The sequence below is a fragment of the Schistocerca piceifrons genome, chromosome X (assembly GCF_021461385.2).
Source record: "Schistocerca piceifrons isolate TAMUIC-IGC-003096 chromosome X, iqSchPice1.1, whole genome shotgun sequence".
Lineage (NCBI taxonomy): Eukaryota > Metazoa > Arthropoda > Insecta > Orthoptera > Acrididae > Schistocerca > Schistocerca piceifrons.
In genome coordinates, this window is record NC_060149.1 from 755,099,108 (window position 1) to 755,122,020 (window position 22,913).

At 39.9% G+C, this 22,913-nt stretch overlaps 1 protein-coding gene across 1 annotated transcript in view; it reads left to right on the forward strand.

Moving 5' to 3' along the window:
• Positions 1-22,913, forward strand: part of LOC124722986 (dual specificity protein phosphatase MPK-4) — a 136,680-nt gene that overhangs the window by 95,375 nt on the left and 18,392 nt on the right. Inside the window, exons 7-8 of the mRNA XM_047248155.1 lie at positions 3,072-3,171; positions 16,581-16,801. Of these exons, the coding sequence (XP_047104111.1) occupies positions 3,072-3,171; positions 16,581-16,801 (321 nt within the window). The remainder of the gene's footprint in view (positions 1-3,071; positions 3,172-16,580; positions 16,802-22,913) is intronic.

Here is a 22,913-nt window from a genome sequence, read left to right on the forward strand (position 1 = left end):
ACTATTGTCAGCATTAATTTCTTAATCACCATATTGATGCAGTAATATTTTTCCTGCTTTCTCTGGCCTAAATGTTAAGCACTCTTCATGACTCTTATGCAGTGTGGCAATAATATTCTCTCTCTCTCTCCCTCCCTCCCTCCCTCCCTCCCTCCCTCCCTCCCTCCCTCCCTCCTTCCCTCCCTCCCTCTCCCTCCCTCCCTCTCTCTCCCTCTCCCCCTCTCCCTCTGTCTCTCACCCCCCACCTTTTTTAATTGTTAATATTTTTCATGTTTTGTATGTGTTCTGACAGTAATATTTTGTTATTTTTTGTGTAGCCTAAATGTTGTATTTTATTTTTATGTGCTCTGATTTTGTATCTAGTGATATTCATTTGTATTGTTTTCCTTGTTTGGGATTGATATTTTCATTTGTTGCTCATTAAATTTATATTTATTTCGTAAAATGAGAAGTCTCATTGGAATATTATGGTGTCACTGGTAAGTCTACGAAATGGTTTGAGTCTTCTCTAACCAACCAGAAACAATGGTTGTCATTGTGAAATGCCTGTTCAGTAAGCAGTCTGTCTTAGTTTGATTGGGAATTAATTACATATGATGTTCCTCAAGGTTCCATCTAGGGTCCTTTGCTTTTTCTTGTACACGTAAATCTGTTACATTGCCAGATGCTAAGTTTGTTTTGTTTGCAGACAATACAAACATTGCAATAAGTAGCTAGTCAAGTGCAGATTTCTGCTAATCAAATTTTCACTGACATTAACAAATGATTTAAAGCTACTTCACTGTCATTAAACTTTGAAAAGACCCACTATATGCAGTTCAGAATCTGTAAGAGATTTCCTTCCAGCATGTGTACATCATATGAAGACATGCAGATTGAAGAGGTTGGCAGTGTTAAATTTCTGGGATTACAGCTCAATAATAAATTCAGTTTGGAAGGGCATACCACAGAATTGCCGAAGTGCCTAAACAAGTCTGTATTTGCAGTGAGAATGATGTCAGATGTAGGAAAAATAAATATAAAAAGAACTTGCATACTTTGCTTACTTTCATTCTGTTATGTCATATGGGATCATATTCTGGGATAACACATCAAACCAAGCAAAAGTTTTTAGCGCGCAAAAGTGTGTACTAAGTATCACTTGTGGTGTAAATTCGAGAACATCTAATAGAAACCTGTTCAAGGAACTTTGTATTCTGACCACTGCTTCTCAGTATATTTATTCCTTAATGAAATTTGTTGCAAGTAATATATATCTATTTCCAACGAATAGCTCAATACATAGTGTCAGTACGAGGAATGAGAACAATCTACATAAAGACCTAAAATCACTTACCTTGGTCCATAAAGTGGTCCAATATTCAGGAACCCCATTTTTGATAAATTGCCAGCAATTATTAAAATCTTGGTTTCAGTTAAAGCACGGTTTAAACAGAGTTTGAAAGACTTTTTGATGGGCAACTCGTTCTACTCTATAGATGAAAATCTTAACAAGGACTATTAGACCTGCTTGAGTAAAAATGTCTGTTAGATTTCAGTTTTGAGAGCACTTGGTCAAAACAGTCAAGAGTAGATTTTTGTGTAAGATGAATTTATTAAAAGTGCATAACTATGTTTCATCCTGACTGTGTATTCTGTAAATATTAGCAGTTCCAGTTTATTGTAATGTATTCATCTGTTTGACGATCTCCTGACAAAAGATAAGGTTAGTGAGTATTATATTCGAATGTTTTATATCGTACTTTCTGACATGTTCCAGACCCAGAAGAATCATCTCATTTTTGAGTCTATGGAATGAATCTAATCTAAGAGTGGGAGTATGTTGAGTTCCACTTTGCACCCTCCAAGTGCCATCTAGTAGCATGTTGCAAACTGGATAGGTCAGCTTTTACAGTATAACCTTCTCCTTCTCTGGGAATATTGTAACTTCAGATGTATGGAACTGGACTTTCCAGGTTTTATATACATGCAAGTTCTGCCAAGTGGCCATTAAGAGCAGATACATCGGGTGTCCTAGAGATACCATAGTGAACAGAAGTATATCTTGGCCAGCCAAGCACTACAGCAGATAGAAATGTACAGTTTGTAAAGTACTGTGGAGTAGCGTCTTGTGTATTATGGAATAAAGTATTTTTACATAACAGGTTGTGTTAAATCTCATCATTGTGGAGAGCAAATAAAGGGAGATTAGTGAGTCCTTTTGTACTATACACTCCAAACCTAAATGTACCAGTGCAGGAGGACCAGAGGCCTGCAAGTGAACTGCATACAACTAGATATCGAGGAAAAAAATCGTGAGATTTATACACTGAAATAATAAATTTCTTTTGAGCCATATCTGTGTGTCACCTACATGCAGCATCGTAATGTAGGGATTTCACCAGCATCAGTTCAGCTAAAGAGTTTTTTTTACACATGTAGTCTTGTAGGACTAAATCAAGGAGCAAATCTTCATGGTCATGGAAATAAATCATTATTTTGACCAACTGTGTTGTTGCCTACGTGTGTGTCATAATGCCTTTAGAGTGAGCACCATTTCCATCGGGTAATCCACCATCTCTGTTATCTTTGTTTGCAGATAAACAAATGGCAATAATTTCATCATCAGAAATCACACTGTAACCAATGTCATTGTTTTTTCACAGCATGTCTGAGCATACTGAAATCTTTGCAAATGCTTCATGACAAATTCAGCAGCAATGTTTTTCAACAGTTTTCCTTTATCCATCCTTTACAGTTCATCTAAATTTTTGTCCACGGACACTACAACTTCCTTTTTCTTTGTTGCCAGTTTACACTCTCAACAAATAGGACAATACAGTACTTTACAGCTCAGAGTCAACTTGTTAATTGACACGTAGCCAGGATCTGTATATAGCACTCGGTTGAATTTAAATTTAATCGTTATTGTCATAGATTGTTGCCTCTAATCCGGTTAATGAGGTCCAGGTAAACAAAGTTCCACTGTACCACATTTCAGCCTTCTTAAGAATCTAGTATGAATTCAACCTAAAATAGTTTCCTTACTTGTTTGATTTGGGGTACAACATAACAAGAGAAAATTGTTACAGTCAAGATATTGCCAAAAAGCTGTGCAGATGTTGTGAAGCCAGATCCGGGTTTAATCACCGTTAGACCTGAGCCTCTGGTCTATTGTTGCCGTAAGTGTAGGTGAGTTTTGGTAAATGTTTAGTTTACATCACTAGTTCTAAACTGCCATTGAAATTTCTTCCTTATAAGTCCAAGCAAACCAGATAACTGATATTGCAGTGTGTGCCTTGTGCTCATAGGCAGTGTGTAACTTTAGTATTGTCTGTTTCCCATGCTTTTTTGAAATTGCATTAAGATAAAATGTAGAACAATCTAAAATAATAGAAAGTCTAATTAGATATGCTTTTCTATTTAAATGTTAGTTTCTTTCTCACATATACACGAACTGTAGGAGAACCAAGCATTTTATAAGTGGGAAATAATACTGAGTTTCACACTGTAACTTTGGCAGTGGATAGGGAATATGAATCAAATTTATTTACATTCAGTGCAATTTACTTTTTTAAAAAAACAGGCTGATTCAGCTGACAATGTTTGCATATTAGCTCATTTACCAATAAATCTCTACAAGAAAACAGTTTCAGTCAGCAGCAGAGTGTGTGCTGTGATTGGAACTTCCTGTCGGATTAAAGCTGTGTCGTAGACCAGGACTTGAAAGGCCAAGTTCGAGATTGGAGTCCCACTCCAGCACACAGTTTTAATCTGCCAGAAAGCTTTAACTCTCTAAACATACACAATGTTTCATTGCAGTGTGAGAAATGTGTAACAAAACGTAAAATTTTGACAACTCCAATGACAATAGCCTCAGATGGATGTCAGTTTTCAGATTTTTTGCCCATGTGCACATCTTGGAAGGATGCATGTAATTATTGTTTTCTATTATTAATATATATACTACAGAATGTTTTTATGTTTATTCTTTTGCACAGTCTAGCACCAATATATATGAAGGATAGCTTTGGAAATTGAATGTAAATGTAGTGAAATATTTAAAGATAGATGTCTTTTACTAATTTCAGAGTGTCATTGTTGGCTTTATTGTTAATTTTATGGATTTAGAGTACTGAATGTGAAATGTCACAGCTACTACTCCTTGTGATGTGCATTATAAATTTCTACTTTTCTGGTGTGCTATAGTAAAAAATTGTTGGTAATTTGTAGCAAATTTATCAGCTGCTGTTCTTGTTGAAGTTTATATTTCGGTAGCTTAATTGAAGTTTTAATTCATCAATCATTCAATATCTTGTGGTGCTTCAAGAAATGCGGTTTGAGAAGTTGATCATGATGCCTCCAGTATGCAAACTATATTGAGTGTGTTTGGATTTGCGGTATAATATGAATATTTGTTTAAATACTTAACAGAATTTTTAATATTGAAAAAAATTTGTCAGTTATTTGCTAGATTCACATACAAATATACTCAGCCCATATAAAAATAGTTCTTAACCAGTGTGATATAAAGTTTTAAAAAATTTTGTAGTGTATAGGAAACTTTCTCTGGACCTAGACTATTTTGAGAAAGTTTCCCATACACTACAAACATTTTTAAAACTTTATGTCACACTGGTTAAGAACTATTTTTATATGGGTTGAGTATATTTGTATGTGAATCTATCATACAATTGACTTTTTTTTCAATATTAAAAATTATATGAGAAAAGGTAGGGAAATCTTTGCTGTTTTTATAGATTGAGAAAAGGCTTTTGACAGAGTTCAGTGGAATAACCTGATGGATATTTTGAAGAGGAAAGGAGTAGATTGGAAAGAGAGACGAGTGATACAGAATCTATATTTACACCAGAAAGCGAGGATAAGGATTGGAAATGAAATGTTAGAAGGAAGCAGCATTGGACGCGGTGTTAGACAAGGTTGTTGCCTTTCCCCACTGTTGTTGAACGCATACCTTGAAAAGATTATTGCGAAAGGCTTAGATGGGAAAAGAGGAATATGTATTGGTGGAAAGAGAATAGAATGTATAAGATTTGCTGATGACGTGGTATTAGTGGCAGAAAGTGAGCGGACAGTGAATAACATGCTGAAAGATCTGAGTGAAGGTTGTGTGGAATATGGGATGCAAACAAACACAGCAAAAACAAAGAGTATGGTCATCAGTACAAGACACAGACTGTCCAATGTTAAAATAGGATAATCTACCATTAGCCAAGTAAGTGCATTTAAATATCTTGGAAGCACAATAACTGAAGACTTGAGACGTCACTAGGAGGTGAAAACGCAAATTTCCATAGCGAAGGAGGCATTCAACAGAAAGAGCAGACTCTCATGTGGCAAATTAGATAAAGGTCTAAGGAAAAGGCTTGACAAATGTTTCGTCTGGAGTGTGGCACTATATGGGGCAGAAACATGGATGCTGAGACAAGAGGATGAAAAAAGGTTAGAAGCATTTGAGATGTAGATGTGGAGGAGAATGGAGAGAATAAGCTGGATGGAAAGAGTGAGTAATGAAAGATTATTGGAAAGGGTTGGTGAGAGATGATGTCTGCTGAAGGTTGTAAGAGAAAGGAAAAAGAACTGGTTGGGACATTCATTGAATGCCTTGGAAGGATTGGTTTGTGGGAGAGGACTGAGAGGAAGAAGGAGATACAAGACGATAGACAACATAAAGGGAAGAGGAAATTATGCAGACCTGAAGAGGATGGCAGAAGACCGGACAGCCTGGAGAACTACCATGTGAAAACCTGCCTTTTGGCAGAACACATGATGATGATGATGTATGGGAAACTGTAAATTACCCTAATGATAGAGAATTATTTGAGGACTTTTTTTTTAACATACATTGATATAGGGTCAGTTTCATTGTTACATATTTTTTGGATAGTTACTTGTATCGATTCCTTTCCCAACAGTAGCTTGTTATTAATTTAAAAGCATCATTGTTTTCTGTGTTCTACAGGTACTTCTTAGTAACAATTTCAGTCTTACATATAATATTTTTGAGTAAATGTTGTGTTTATAATGACCTAGTACATTGTCTTCACAAATTACATCACATGGAATGTCTTGTATGACTCCTGATGAAAACACAGGCACTGAGTGAAGTGTTACACACAGTGTAAGCTCGTTTCAAATTAATTAACTTAATCAGTAAATACCAACCCCCAGAGTGAACGTGAAATTGTCGAGGATGGTAGTCTTTGACATTTAACTGATAGATTTCGAGAAGTTAATTGTTTTGCAGTGCCATTTTTGGGAGCTGTTCAGTTAGTGTCTACTGCCTGATCCTATTATCAACAGAAAATTATGTAAGTTTTGTTAAAAAAACAATCATTTTTATCAAAATATCCACGGGTGTGCTGCCGGTCTATAGTGTCCAACGGGCACAATTTTTCGGCGATCATACATGTCGCCATCGTCAGGTGAACTGACGGACTGAGCTCCTGTGAACGTGCCGGCACGGAGATCCGTATGCTATGGCTGCTCAGAGGGAACTGGGTTCGGTCGCCGCGAATACACATATGCATATTCTCCTCCACAAACACCCTGAGTGCGGTAATTTAAGCTTGGAATACAGAGGCCAGTTTTGGTAGAGAAATGATGCCCTCCAGTCTTGGCTGAACCCTGTACACTGTAACCCCAGCGCCTTGGTCTGATTTCGACCCATCAGTGAACCAGACGATGTCCCACGTATGATGTCAAACTGTTTTTTCCCACTGCTCCCTGCTTCTAATTATTGTAATGTAAGGCTTGTTGAAGCAGTTAGGAGTTGTTATATAGTCAGCCAGCATTTCCCCTGCTATTCTTATATTTACCTCGCTCATTATTTTAGTGTGTGATTCTGGATATCCCAGTGAGATCCAGTTTTTACCAGTTTTGAGACTGTCTGCACCAGTTGCTGCCTCCATCTTGACACAAAGATGTAGTGGAAGCATGCCCTGCATGGCTTCCATTCCAGCAGTTGGTGTGCTGCTAATTCCGCCTGTTATGGCTAAGCAGGCCAGTCTCTGCACCTTAGCAAGCTCCTTAGCTGCAACCTGCTGTTCTACCTTCTTCCACCACACTACGGCCCTGTAGGAGATCCTAGGTGTAACCACCGTGGTGTATATCCAGTGCTTACCTCTGGGACTTGGGCCCCAGTTTTTGTCACAAGTTCTTCTGGTACCTTTCACCTTGGAGCAGATGCACTTAATGTGAGAGGTCCATGTTAGTTTCTCATCTAAGATTACCCCCTAGCTATTTCACTATCCCCTTCACAGCTAGAGTTTTATCGAAAAGCTTTAGATTCCAACTTGAGTGTTGGATGTGCGTCTTCGTGAATGGTACTGCAATAGTCTTCTTAGGACTAACCATTAGATCCTGTTTAATGCACCAGTCCTGCACAATGTCCAGTGCGCCTTGTGCTATATTCCTAACTTTGTCAGTAAATTTGCCAAGTATTACTATGACAAGGTCATCTGCGTAACCTTGGCAAAAGCATTGTCTGTAATTTATTTCCTTAATGAGTTCGTTCACCTCTAGATTCCACAGTAAAGGGGACAAAACTCCACCCTGTGGACTACCCCTAGTGGTGTTAATTACCATCTTTTCATTCATCACTGTGCCCTGGCCTCCATCTTCCTCCCACTAAGCATGGCGCTAGTCCAACTACATATAGTGGTCCCTAGGTCAAACAGCTCTTCTGCCCTAACCATGAAATCGTAGATTGTGTTACTAAAAGCCCCTCGATGCCCAGGAAGATGCATAGGGCTGTTTCTTTAAAGTGGAGTGCTCTTTCCACCCTCCCAATGAGTTGATGGAGAGCTGTCTCACATGATTTACCTGGTTGATATGCATGTTGGTTTGAATGTAGAGAAACCCCAATTAGCCTCCTCTCCCTAGTTGGCCTCCTCTCCTCAACATGTACATTAACTGTTTTTTCCAATGTTTTAAGAATGGAGGAGGATAAACTGATTGGTCTCATATCCTTGGCCTTGGTATGATCAATTCTCCCTGGCTTTGGAATAAAGACAACCTTCACTGCCCTGCATGTATTGGGAAAATTCCTGCCGCTGGGCTAACCCTGAATAACCTGTATAGCACTCTTATAAGATTGTCTCCTGCCTGTTGCAGGGGAGCTGGAAAGATTCCATCTGGGCCAGGTGACTTGAACAGTTGAAATGTTCCCACTGCCCGTTGGATTTTACTGAAGTTGACACACTCCATGGCCAATTCCCAGTCCTCTCTTGGAGTGCCTGAGAACCATTGTCTTTCAGGGATCACATTCTGCTCTATGTTATCCGCCAGAGCACATTGAGGAAAGCGAGTATTAAGGAGCAGTTCCAGCGTCTCACGTGCTGTCTTTGTATATTCCACATCCTCCTTCCTCAACATACCTCCTGGATTGGTTGGTACTCTAGTGAGGATTTTGTGAAGTCTGTCTTCTAGTTCCTCACAGAATGCCTCCTTTGCTTGTCTAGTTGACAAGGGCCTTATAATATTTTGCCCATTATCCTTTGTCTCACAAGGTGAAACAGTCTTCGTACCTGTTTTCTTCATGTTTCCAAGTTATTTTTCCACCAAGACACACTCCTATTTGTGCACTTCTTGGTGACTGAGCAGTTGTCCTGGTATGAGGTCACTATGGCAGAGGTTACAGCCCCTGCTACTTCTTCAAACTTACTGGATTCCTTATCGAGGTTTTAATTTCCGATAAGCTTAAGTCAAGGTCCCTCCTATATGTCTCCCAGTCTATTTTCTTGGGGCTCCTATAGGCCATGGTCTGTCTGATTCCCATTTCAACCTTGAATTTAATGTACATGTGGTCCGATGAGGATGGCTCTAATGCCACATGCCATTGTTTGACATAGCTGCCAATCATCATGGAACCAAAAGTTATGTCAGTTCCCTTTAGCTATTCCTGAATGTAGGTTCGTCACCCCTGTTCAGGACCTCCAAGTTGTTAGACAAGAGAAATTCAAGAAGGTACTCACCTCTACTGTTGGTGTCCTTGCTGCCCCACACTAGGGGGGGGGGGGGGGGGGGGGGGGGGGAAGGTCAAGATATTTTGATTTAAATGTCTTTGAAGCTGTCAAACGAATTGGAAAGCTAGTTCCGTTCTTTTACATCCCCAACTCTGCCCGGGACATATTCGCCACTATGTGATATGGTAGGAGCATTTTTCATTCTGGTTCCCAACTTTCGCTATACCAAAAGTTTGACATTAGAGTACCATAGCTTGGCAACCAATGTAGATTTTTGTTGACTTTTATGACTGATCCAGTGTAGGTTTTTGTACTGCCTTTTGAACTATGTTGCTTATCTCATGGAAATGGATAAACCTTTCATAGAACAAGAGGATGACCATTAATTAAATGAATTTGTCTACCCTCTTACAAAATTTTGAACCGATTCACACAAGTTTGAAACATACAAATAGTGCCATTAACTTAACATTAATTTCACCCCACTTAAAATCTTTTGCAAAAGGAATTAATTGATTCACTCAATTTGCCTGGCCACCAGATCTGACTTGTCATTCAGACCTTGCTTAATTTGCTGTAACATAGCTACAGTAGGACAGATGTTTGAACCCCAAACTGCAGTTCTTTATGCAGTCTTCTCATACATATTTGTTACAGTGCTTCAGTGACTAACCTATTTGTTCCACTGAGTCTTTGAGTTGCTAGGCAAGTTTATAATACCTCAGCTGCAAGATCTCTTCATTATTAGAAAATTGCTCCATAAAATTTTGTAGTGAAGTCTTCATTTGTGAAAACTTCAAGTGGAGGCTAGGTGATGCATTTAACAGCTTTAGGTGCTTACTGCAGCCAAAAAACCAATAGAAATTTTTGACTAGTGTACTGGAGCATTGACGTTCTTGCAAGGAACAAATTTTTGTCTCTGTTAGTTGTTGAGGTTAAACTGTCATTGGCAGGCAACCTCTGGGCATCTGCCACCAAGATGTAATATGTTTGCTGTGTAATGGGGAGCCACTTTCTGGATAAACCTAAATTTATCTGTCTACTCGCAGGATGAAGATGAAATGTTTCTCAGCAGAATGGGCGTGCTGCTGGTGGGTATCAACAATCAACCAAACAAAAAATAGTTGACTGTTGAGTCCTCCCAAGAAAACCACTAAAGAAAGATAGACAACCAGTAGGGACAGAATACAAATAGCATGTCAGACTATCTTTTTGGTACTGAAAAAATTTAAGAAGTCTCATTCTCTTAAATCCAAAAGGGTTATTAGGGGGATTGTTGACACTTTAAAACTGGTAATATGCATGAAAAATGGGCCTCTGCTTGGTGAGGAGAGTCATCTATACAATGGCACTGTCTTTTGCCAACACTACCACCACAGACCACCTGGATCTGATATCCTTCTCCAACTGTTATATCATGGAGAGGGATATGTTTTACTTCAGGTCCAATGATTCCGACCTTTCTTATGATACTGGGATTTAGCAGTGTCAGTGGCTCTTGATTCTGCATCTCATACTCCAATAAGTACTGAAGCATCACCTTAAAAAAACTGTGTAAGAAAGATGTTGGTATTAATGGTCCACCAATCTGGGTCGTAGTGGTCAGTAAGCTCCGTAGTCACTCTGTGTAGGGTATTTATACACCATCAACAACTTAACCTTGCTGGAGTCAGTTCTAAAGCAGATTTTATTATGAAAATTTCAGTAGTTTTTAATGCACTGTGTTGGTGAAGGTCTGTTTGAGAAGTTTGAACATAAGACTGGTGCTCCTCGTGTGAAGTGTTAAGGAAGTAACACTCTTTGCCATTACCATCTATAGTACACTGTTCACAATAAGGATTCCAATGAAATAATTGCTTCTAGTTCCTGGATGGTTTTATTTGTTTTGTTGCACCTCCAGTACTGCAGTAACAACTTGCCACTTGTAACTCACTGGTAGCTGGCAAGAGGAGTGGGTTTGAAGATACTAGTATTAAATTTGAAACATATACAATTTGTGTGTGTGTGTGTGTGTGTGTGTGTGTGTGAGAGAGAGAGAGAGAGAGAGAGAGAGAGAGCGCACATGTGCGAGATACTGTTCCACTGTTCTCATCATATTTTTAATTAGTTTTGTTTCTTTATTTTGCTGTGGGAGGAGACAAAGTGGATACTCTAAAGCATAAAATATTTGTTCAGCCTGTTACAACATAGATAAGGAGAATTACTTAACTTTGTACCATCCATTTCCGTGGGAATATTGTTAGTATTTAGTACTGTCTCTGAACATTAACATATCACTTGATATAGATAAAATACAAGTGTCTCACTCAAAGTAAATTTAGCAATTATCTTCATGTTGAGTTCTGCCTAATACACTGATCACACAACTGGCCTAGTAGAGGATGATGCTGTCATCTTAGTCGATGATTGCAGATTGGGCTGCATGGTACTCTGCTAAGTGGTTGCAGCAGTGTAGTGAAAGGTTTCTGGGTGTGGCTACACAGTGTCACTCCTTTGTTGATGCAGCATGTAGCAACTGTTTTCTCTTGTGGTTGTGAAGTACCAACCTTGCTTTGGCACTTTGGCACCTCGCTTGTCTGACGACAAGCCCCCCCCCAAATACCACCCCAAACTTCTGCACCATCGTTGTGTGGGGCAAGTGACCAGAAGAATGAATGCAGGTGCAGATGAGGAGACCGTAACAGTAGCCAATGGCAGCTCCCTGTCCGCACCCCACTTGCGAGTGACCAGGAACACCGACTGAAAAACCAGTCACAGGGTGCATGCCTGCATCCTGAGAAGCTGACACTCTGATCAAGTGAGCAGCAAGGGGACACAGTTCAGGCTGCAGGATGGATGCCGACATTTGTTATGTCAACGATGGCAGTGGGATGTCTACCTTCACCGGCACTACTGTGGATGGTGCTAGCCGCGAGTGGCGGAGAGGTGTAGGTGACTGCTGGTGTGGACCCCAGTAGCATAATCTATCTGTGGGCAAAAATTCTGTGGCAGAATCACTAACATACTTGGAAGTGCACTGCAGCTGGTTCTGGTGATGCTGATGCAGCATAGTGGAACACTGGTTGATGTAAAAAGATCAGTTGATGGCTTTTGTAATGATGCCATGTTCCCAACACTGTTTCCTGTCAAGCACTTTAAAGAAGACTTGATCCTGCTGCTGAAACTTTTCTGACAAGGTGGAATGAATTGTTTCCATGGCAGCCACAGGAGATGCAACAGGGTACAGTGTCCACAACTGTGTAATAATTCTGCCAGCGGCTTATCATCATGTGGCAAGGAGCAGTAGGAGGACAGAAAATTCTTTAAGGCTTGCTCCCTTCTGTGGGAGGAGGAGTTTCTCCATGTGACTTTTGAACATTCAAATAAACTGTTCCTCTTCATCCTTAGACTGAGGGCAAAAAGCTGTAGTAGTCACATGGTGGATGCTATTAGCTGCACAAAACTGTTGAAAATCAGCTGATGTGAATTGTGGTCCATTGTCTACTCACTGCAGGGAGTGGGGAATCACAAGACGTGCATTGTCATTCTCCGTATGCAACAGCAGAACACATGACTGTAGATACTGAGTGACAAACAACATGTCAGTGGGTAGGGCATTTCTTTCAAACCACATGGCCATACATGGTGCATGTATTCCAAAACAATATGAAGAGCTAGGTCAGAAGTAGTTGCCCCAGCAGTATTGATAAGTAGACAACAACAACAGAGCCCAAAGTTGCAATCTTCAAGACAGGTGTGGAAGGATTGAAGGAAGCCATCAAAGGCTGATGATCTGTAATCAAATAGACCTTCTGACCATACAAATATTGGAAGAACTTGGTAAGAGCTACCCATTTTCAAGTCAACAGTAATTGCACTGCTCTTTGTTGAGTTTTTGAAGCAGAAGCAATGGGCCTGTCAGAAGAAACAGTTGTATGGGAGTGCACAGCTCATATCCCATAAGAAGATACTAACAAAACAGGCTTAGCTGGATTGAAATGAATCAGAGGATGACGACGACAACAATAACAGCTTAACAGTGCGTCCTTTAACTGCAGATATGTGTCCTGACATTTTTGGGACAGCACAAGTGGAACACCTTTCCAGCTCAGCTGGTTCAGCAGATCAGCAATTTGCACAGCATTTGCAATAAACTTAACGTAATATGTGAGTTTGCCCATGACGACCTGTAGCTCCCTGATGTTGCAGGGCACCAGTAAATCATTAATTGCAGACAAGTGCGAAGAAGCAGGATGCATACTCTGTGCATTTATGAAATGCCCTAAATATTAAAGTTCTTTGTGGAACAAGGAGCACTTTTTCCTGTTACACTTTAAGCCAGCTGCAGAAAGCACTTTAAACAAACATTCTAAATTTGCCAAATGGTCAGCAGGTGTATGGCCAGTGACAACATTATCATCCTGGTAGTTTATACATGAAAGGGCTTTGGCTGCTAAATGTTCTAGGAAACTTTGAAAAACAGGAGTTGAAGCACTTCTGAATGGTAGTCTTTGAAACTAGAGCATAACCAGGTGAGTGTTGATTGTAGAGTATTGCTTGGACTGCTTGTCCAGCGGTAACTGTAAAAATGTCTCACTTAAATCAGTCATGGTAAAGAATCTGTCTTATCCGTATCTATTCATTAATTCCTCCAGTGGTGGGAGAGGAAATGAATCTGACAGATTGTGTGCTTACTGTTGCTTTAAAGTCAGCACACAGATGTAAACCACCTGATGGTTTTTTTAGATTTGATAACCACATTGCCGTTACATCTTTGCAGGTTCCTGAGCAACCTGCTCATGTATTGCATGAGGGAAATGCTGTGCAAGAAAAAATCATGGTTGAGCATTGTCTTTAACAGTAATGTGCACTTTGAAATCTTTAGCCATTCCTAATCCTGATTCAATCTTACACAAGCCATAAACATTAGTGTGAGACATTGAAACACTGATTTGTAACATTGTCTTGTACGCAAAGGTTGAACAAATCAAACATGTCTAAACCAAAAATGTTTGCACTGTTTCAAGAATGGAGTACACGAAACTGTGCATTTTGAAACTTTATAAAAAGTTGTTGGCAAACTGCAGATGCCAGATACTGGAATTTTGTGTCTGTTTATATGCAGACAAAACAAAAGTAGGCTGCTGTAGCTATGGGTCACTCATCCTTTCATATGTGCTTTTATTAATAAGAGAGACTGATGCACCAGTGTTGAACTGCTATTTAATTTTCCTTTGAGTTGCTCTTAATTGAACAAAGTTTGTTTTCCTGTCTCCGTACTGCAGCGCAAGACTTCACGATGCAAAAGTGCAAGCTGTTAAGCTGTTGCTTAATGGCCTTGGCGTTACAGAGTGCTCTTGTTGATTGCTGTGCTGCGGCTGTATACCTGCATAGCATTTGCTGTTGCTCGAGTCTGGGTTACCTTGTAAACAAACTCTTGACCTTGCTTTCCACACTGGAAACATTTTGCATCATGACAACAACATGCTTTTCGATCATGAGTCAAAAAACCCCAAGGATAAGACTTCCTCTTAGTATTCTGTATTACATGTCATGTATTACAAGACTGAAAGCTTGTACCTTTATGTTTACTGTTTGTCTGAGCCCTGTTTTTATTCACTCTAACTCTAGACTGAGTGTCATGTGTACTGTGTTACACTGGAGTCACTGGGCTTTGAAAAAACTTCATTAACATTCACTGTCTGAGACTATGGAGAACATGTAAAGTGCCTGTTGGATTTGCATTTTTGCAGACAGCTTAAATGCGACAGTGCTTACCACAATGATAACGCTTAGCATCATGATGGGCATGACTGGTGCATGTGTGCTGTGAAATGCCAAGAGCAAGATTCAACACCACCAGTCAGCTGAATGTTTAAATTGCAGACCTGGTTGAGACTTTGTGTGCCACAGTGCACAAGCAATGAGCAAAACCAGTTTACTACTACTACTACTACTCTGTATGGTGCAAATAGGAGAAGAAACAAAGTCAATCACTGCACTGTCATATAAGCAAGGTGCTCCACTGATTCCAAAACACGTTGCACACTAGAATCAGGATACTTAAGAATCTGTTCACATACACAAGGATCTGACACGTTTTGAGTAATGGTATTCCTGATTGTGGCATCACTGTAATAATGTCCGCACTCTCTTTTTAAATATGCAATGGCGTGTAAGCCCTTGTAAGTCTGCTTAACTACTGTTTGTGTGTGATTAGGTTGCCTCCGCAAATGAAGGTATTTGTAATGTGGAGCTGACTCTGTTCATCAAAGTATGTGTCTTGCACAGCAATTAATTATTCATCAAGAATGCTGTCAGGCTGGGCGGTGTGGAAAATTTTTTAGCCCGTACACTGAAACACCAATTGTTGCAAGAATATAAGGTTACTTATCCCTACCTTCAATGTGATACACCGTGATGTGTGCATTGAGTTGTGGTCAGTACTCAAACCATTTCTCGTGTATTGAGTCAAAAGTAGGGAATGGTGGCCCTGCTGATGGTGTGTCAGCTTGCACTGCGAGCTGTCCTGTCATCATTTCCATCAAATTTTGCATCTGCTGTACAATCTGAACAATCTGTGTTACTGACAGTTCTTGCGGAGAACTAGCTGTGATGAATAAACACAAAAATTACTATAAAAAGTTTGCACAGTCACTGAAAAAAATGAATTAGATACAGAGAAAAGTGAAAAAACACAGGCAAGTGCAGGCCAAAGTTCGGAACACCTGTGATTACAGTCTTGTTGCCAGTTGTTGGATCAGTCCAGCAATGGATGCTAGGAATAGGTGTGTGCTAAGACAGAGAGCAAAATAATTAGGATGACACATAATATGTATGTAACATCGTTTACTTAGCATTCTTCTGCAAGTCCAAACTAGTCTGTTACACAAGCACATTCATCATAAATAATCACAATAATAGAGAGACAAATTAGTAAAGCTGCAGAGGCTGTAAGTGAACTTAACAATTAGACTGGCTGTCATTGGTGCTGTGTCTTTTTAAGCTGGTGTGGTGCCAGCACTATTCACATGCGTAGCAGAGGGGCTGTCTACGAGCTGGCTGCAGATTGGCAAGGCAGTCACATGTGTTGCTGCCAATCTTTGGATGTAGAATGTTGGGTGTGTTGTCAATAGGGTAAGACACCACATTCACAATATAAAATTCTCACATCTGTGTAGTTTTAAAACAATATCAATCAGCTGAAAGTACACTTCCAGAGATGGTCATATTATTTTGTGCGGGTATCAACAAAAGAATTACTGTGTTCTTATAATGAGGTGAAGGAGGTGGAAAAAAATGATTAATCAGCCTTACGTCAAAATTCGTTTTATTTTATTTGCTTTCAAGTGGAGTCCTTTCACCAGATACAATTAAGTTGAATTGTTTTGTTACCAATCAGAAATAAATTACACCAAGGATGACTGAATTATAATGACTAAAAATACATGTAATGTAAGGCATAACATATAATTCACATATTTGTTGCTACATGTATTTATTAATCAGAATGCAAGTCCGAAAAGATTGCCTTATTTGTGTGTATTTCTTCATGGTCAATGATCATTAGCATATACCTTCAGCTGTAAATAACCAATTCCAACTTATGATTTGTACATGGTTCTTGTTGAACAGGAGAATTGTGGCAAGTGCATCGAACTTGTTGCCACATATTGCAAAGGAGAAACCATTGTGGACTGATAATAAATGGAGCTTGCCAAATGAGCTTGATGTCTGCACATTAACTTACTTTGTGGAGCCATTAGCCTGGATGAAAGTAGTCACCAACTCCCAGCAAGGGAAGCTTTACTGCCCAAAGTGTAATGCAAAGCTGGGTTCCTTCAGCTGGACAATGGGTAATTTAACTAATATTTAATGTAGTTTACATCTTTGTAATCTTTAAAATTATATCTGTCAGTTTCCAGAAGTCATTTTCGTGAAGGCCATTGGAAACAAATATTCCCTGCTGCTATGTGTTATCTCTGAAAGAGAATTGTCAGCTAGAAACAAACACAGCTTGGGATCATAATAGGTGTGAAAGTGATATGAAATGACATGAGTTTGTAATGATTGTAGTGGGGAACGTTGACTTCAGTTTATTGGGAGAGTTCTAGGAAAGTATAGTTCACCTGTAAAGGACACCACATGTAGAACACTAATGTGATCCATTCTGGACTACTGCTGGAGTGTTTGGGATCCCCACAATGTTGGATTAAACTAAGACATCAAAGCATTTCAGAGAAAGGCTGCTAGATTTGTTACTGACCGGGTCAGTCAACATGCAAGTGTTCGTAGATGGGTTGGAAACTCAAATAGAAATCCCTCTGGGAAACATGAAGTTCATTTTGAGGAATGCTACTGAGAAAATGTAGAGAACCAGTATATGAAGATGACTGCAGAGTGGTCCTACTGCCACCAATTTACAATTAGCTTAAGGACCACAAATATAAGATGAGAGATATGAGGGCCCATATGGAGGTATGCAGACAGTTGTTTTTCTCTCACTCTGTTCTTTAGTGGAATAGAAATGGAAATGATTAGTAGTGGTATAATGTACCCTCGACGACATACCATATCATGGCCTGTGGAGTATGTACAGTATGTAGATGTCAATTTAATACCCCTTTAGCAAAATTTGTTTACTAAAAGTGGGGAATTCATGTTTGACTACTGTGGGTTTGGCAAAGAAATAAGATATTTGTATATAGCTTGCATTCTGTCAATGAAGAATTAATCATTCTTTTAGAATCTGCTGGAATTTATGATAATTTTTTCCTATTTCGTTGGTCATAAAGCTTGTTTTATAGTCAAGAAAGTATTTTGGATGTAGCCACTCAACAATTTTCTGTAGAGTCCCATGTGACAATTTTTTTGAAGTAATGTGACCTACATATATTTGAGATGAGTTGTCTCTTAAATTCACAAGCCTGTGACTGACATCCAGTTATAAGGATATGATGCTCTCTTTAAAATGGTTTCTTTAGACAGTGCTATTTCCATTTATCCACCGTATGCAGTAATTTTAGGTTTGCGTAAACACATTTAAATGGAGCACACCTTCCTTCCTTCCTTCCTTTCTTTCTTTTTTTCCTTTTTTTCAAATGAGGTTTACATGTGTCTGAAATTAATTAATTAATTATCTGATTCATTAAAGATTTATTTATTGGATATGTATTACAGTATATACTTCCAATTTGATGAAACCAGAATTCAAAAAATTTTATAGTCATTTAATTGTGTTCTGCTTCATAGTCCACCCACAATGCCAGATTTAATTACATCAAGTTTATTTTTTCCTGGATCAAATTAATATCCTTCTTGACTTCTGTAATCACACTTTGCTCTGTACGATTCACTGTAATTAAGAATTTTTAAAATTATTACAGGGACACACAAATGTTCTTGCATGCCATCATGAACAAGTGTCTTATTAGGTATACATTTCTCTTTTTACATAGTGAATGGCAAGTACATTGCCATCACACAGCTGACTACTTAACTTGTCGAAAATATCAGAGTTTCGTCAACGTGTGTGTGTGTGTGTGTGTGTGTGTGTGTGTGTGTGTGTGAGAGAGAGAGAGAGAGAGAGAGAGAGAGAGAGAGAGAGAGAGAAGGGGGCGAGAGGGAGAAGATAAGATGGAGGAGTTTTCTAAAAATACACCATGGTACGGTATAATAGTTAAATAGGAGTATGATAGAAGGCACATAGCCTGAAAATGGCCAAAATATTAGGTACCAAAAAAATAACAGTTATGATAAAATTCGCCAAACAACTCCTCCATCTGTTAGAATTTGTTCCTAGCACCATGAGTGGGTCAGCGCCACTTCAGTTCCATCAGCATCTCTGTGACACTATCTCAAGGGTCAAACAAACCTTTGGCCATTTTTTCTGCCCCACACTGTATACATTCAATATTCACTATTAGTGCTATTTGGTATGGGTCCCACACTCTCAAGCAAAAATCTAGGATGGTTCACCCAAGTGATTTGTAAGCAATCTCCTTTGTAGACTTATTACATTTCCCCGGCATTCTACCAATAAACTGAAGGCTGCCACTTGGTTTACCTATGACTGAGCCTGTGAGATCATTCCATTTCATATCTCCCCCGCCCCCTTTCTCTCTCTCTCTCTCTCTCTCTCTCTCTCTCTCTCTCTCTCTCTCTCTCCCCCTCCCCCTCCCCCTCCCCCCCTCTCTCTCCCCCCCCCCTCTCTCCCCCCCTCTCTCTCCCCCCCTCTCTCTCCCCCCCTCTCTCTCCCCCCCCCCTCCTTTTCCAAGATGACATGCTGCACCCTTCCTACAAAAAAATCCTCAATCCAATAACAAATTTTGCTTGGTACCCCATACGATCATACTTCTGATAATGAGCATAGGTATGGTACCAAGTCATGCTTTTTCGAAATCAAGAAGTACTACATCTACCTTGTTACCTTCATCCAAAGCCTTCAGTATGTCATGCAAGTTAGGTTTCGTGTGATCGATGTTTTCTAAATCCATACCGGTTGGCATAGAGGAGATCATTCTGGTCAGGATACCTTGTTACATTTGAGCTCAGACTGTTCTAAGATTCTACTGCAGATTCATGTCAGGGATATTAAACAGTAACTGTGTGGATCACTTCTACAAGCCTTCTTGTAGGTGGGTGTGCCCCTAACAGTAAGTGTGGTGCTGAAGCGATAAAACCTGGTTTGTGGAGCAGTGGAAGAAAGTCATGTGGTCAGATGAGTCTTGTTTCACACTGTTTCCAACTTCTGGCCAAGTTTAGGTCTCAAAAGTGAAACCCGATTGGTGTTCACATAGTAATTCTGCCAGCAAAGTGTGCTGAAGAGACAAAGTGCAATAGGTGCTGAGAACAAAAACAAAGTATTTTCCCTCAAGTATGAAGCATGAAGTTTGGGCATCTGAGACATGAAAGTGCAATTGAAAGTGGAAGGGGGAGAAAGGGAAGAGAAGGGAAGGGAAGGGAAGGGAAGGGTTTATTGATGTCAGCTGCATCAGGACTTGACGCGGAGTCAGCAGCGACGAGTGAAATAAGTGTGTGGGACGAGTACTCAAACCTGGGAGATCCTGCTTACTAGACAGTTGCGTTAACCTCTGCACCACCCGGACACAGTGTTTATCACAACTGCGCTGACTACTTCGGCACACCTGTCGCCCAACCCACAATTCTGCCTAGTGCCACGTATCTGCAGTCCTTGTCCATCTTGCATCTGCACTGAAGTCATATTCAATGCCCATTGAGGCAAATAAATTATATGAATGTGTGGTGTCTATTCTTTCGGGTGGGCATGTCGAAATAGTGAGCATGGAGGACATTGACAGGGACAGTGGATAGATGGTGCTAGGTGGGAGTGTGGGTCAGCCAAGAGGCATGCTGAGACAGTCCACCCAGTTGCAAACACTTTGTTCGGATGGCGCAGTGGTTAACACAACTGTCTAGTGAGCAGGAGATCATGGGTTTGAGTCCCGGTCTGGCACACATTTTTCATTTATCACTGCTGATTCCATGTCAAATCCCCATGCAGCTGACATCAATAATCCCTTCCTTTCCCCCCTCCCCTCCCCTTCCCTCCCTGCCCCTCCCCTCCCCACCCTTCCCCCCAAACCTATCCCCACCTCCACCCCTTCCCCCTCCCCCCTCAACTCTCTCTGAACTTTCAATTTACATACAATGCATCACAGCTGCGGGTTTTTTGTGCTCTTTTGGACTTGGCCAAAAGAACGGACACCACACATTCATATGAGTAAGTAATACTGACTATGAACTAAAGTTTACACTGGCAGTACCTGTATTACTACTACTACTACTACTACTACTACTACTCCTACTCCTGCTGCTGCTGCTGCTGCCACTGCCACTAATAGTGATGATGATGATGATGATGATGATGATGACAGTGTACAAATTAGATATTACCCCTGGTACAGTCAATTCTGGGAAAAGGAAATTTTAAGGAGGCTGCAACAGCTAAGAATAATGAGAAATGAGGAACATCTGGGTGGAAAGAAGGGTGTACAGGAGTAACAAGTGCATAAAGGGACAATGGTAATCATTATTGTTGCTTTGGTAGATGTGCCATTAACTGACACCTGAAGCTGGAGATGCTATTCTGTTCTCTAATGTACTGTAAAAGGTTACCCCTGAGTCAAGGTCCTGTTTCTGAGAAGGACTTCGAGAAAGTGGCTGAATGATGGAGTGGGAAAGAAAGGATTTTGCTCTGATGGGACTGTGTGTTTCTACCATGTTGTTGAGACAAGAGCGTTAAGGTCACCGAGAGATATCAGGGACAATGAATGTATGTTGATAAGATGGTAGAGAAGACAGGGGGGTATATAAATTTCTGTGCTTGCCTGCACGCAGCCAGGATAGCTGTGCATATGATGGTGGAATGTGATCAAAGACCTGAACATCACAGATATAACGAACACAGGCATTCATGACCTGTTCCAAGCTCCGTGACCTTTCTTGGGAGAGGCTTTTCAGAATAACATAGTTGTAATCAATAGTTGGAAGTATATATGTTTGTAAAAGTTTCTTGTTCAATTCAAGAGAGAAGAGCTTATATTTTTGTAGGGTATGAAGAGATGCTGATACCATCTTGCACATTGCAGTTACACAATCAGTTCATATCGTGTTAGTGCTAGTTGTCATATTCATTGAATTGACAAGTGGATATTTACTGTGGGCATTGGTAATCAGTTACCTTGTATTCCAGAAAGGACCAGCAAAATCAATGTGGATGCGTAGCCAAGCACTGTCAGGTCAAGGCCAATTGAAAAATTGCTGGCAAGCACTGCCTGGTTATCCGCGCATGCATGGTATTTGGTAGTCACCTGTTCTATCTGCTTGTCAAGCCCATGCTGCGTACCGTGCTGTCGTGCTAGCTGCTTTGTTCTAATGATTCTCCAATGACCCTCATTTGAGAGTTTCAAATCATGTTGCTGCAAAGATGTGACAATCATGATACATTTGTTCATTGGGAGTATGCAATAAAATTACACCATTCAGAACAGAAAGACTGTTGTGTTGTGCATAGTATTTGTATATTACTCCACCTAAAATTGATTTCATATTACAAGGCAAACCCATCCAAATGTAATACTGGAGCATTCGTAGTGGCTGTTCGTGTTCAGTAGCTTGTGTAATCTGCTGACAGTTAGTGGGGAAACCTTCCAGTGCTTTTGAAACTGATTGATCAGCTGAGGACAAGAAGCTTTTTATTCATAAAATTGTGAATTATTTGTTGTTGGTGAGTGAGATAGAGTGTCTGTATGTGCATGCTGTGCTGTAGTGCACTAGAATTTCATACTGGTAATTTGAAAGAAGAAGTTACTAACATTGCAGCTTCTGTGCTGTACGATCGGGCACATCTTCCGTCAGTCAGCAGTGTATGATCAGTCATGAGAAAAAATTTTCAGCCTTGCAGATATTGATGATATTTCATTACACTCTAGGTGATTGCTAAAGTTTCCTTTTCCAGCTGACAGTAGTTGACTTGGGCCATGTGAATATTATGGGCCATTTAGTGTTTCCAACTTTGTGAGATAAAACTGCCCCTGTGCCATGTGATGATGCACTACTAGTTTTTGTGGGTAAAAATAAGTAAGGCGTGGGTGACTAAGCATTGCATTTTTCGACCTTTGTGACAGTTGTTTGAATTCTTCAGTCCACTGGAAAGGAAGATTTTTAGTCAGGAGGCAATGCAAAGTAACAGCAGTTTGCACTGCATTCAGAATAAATTTGATACATAGGTCAACTTGCGCAGAATGCCTGTAGTTCTCATACATTTTTAGGAGAATATAATCTCCAGATGGCATCTAAATACTTAATCGAGGGACGAGTGTTGTGGGTGTCAGTGAGATGTCCTTAATATTTAATTTCAGTACTGAAAAATGAATACTATTGTAAATGACACTTAAGCCATGTGTCAGTTAAAACTTGAAAAAGATACTCCAAATTTTTGAAATG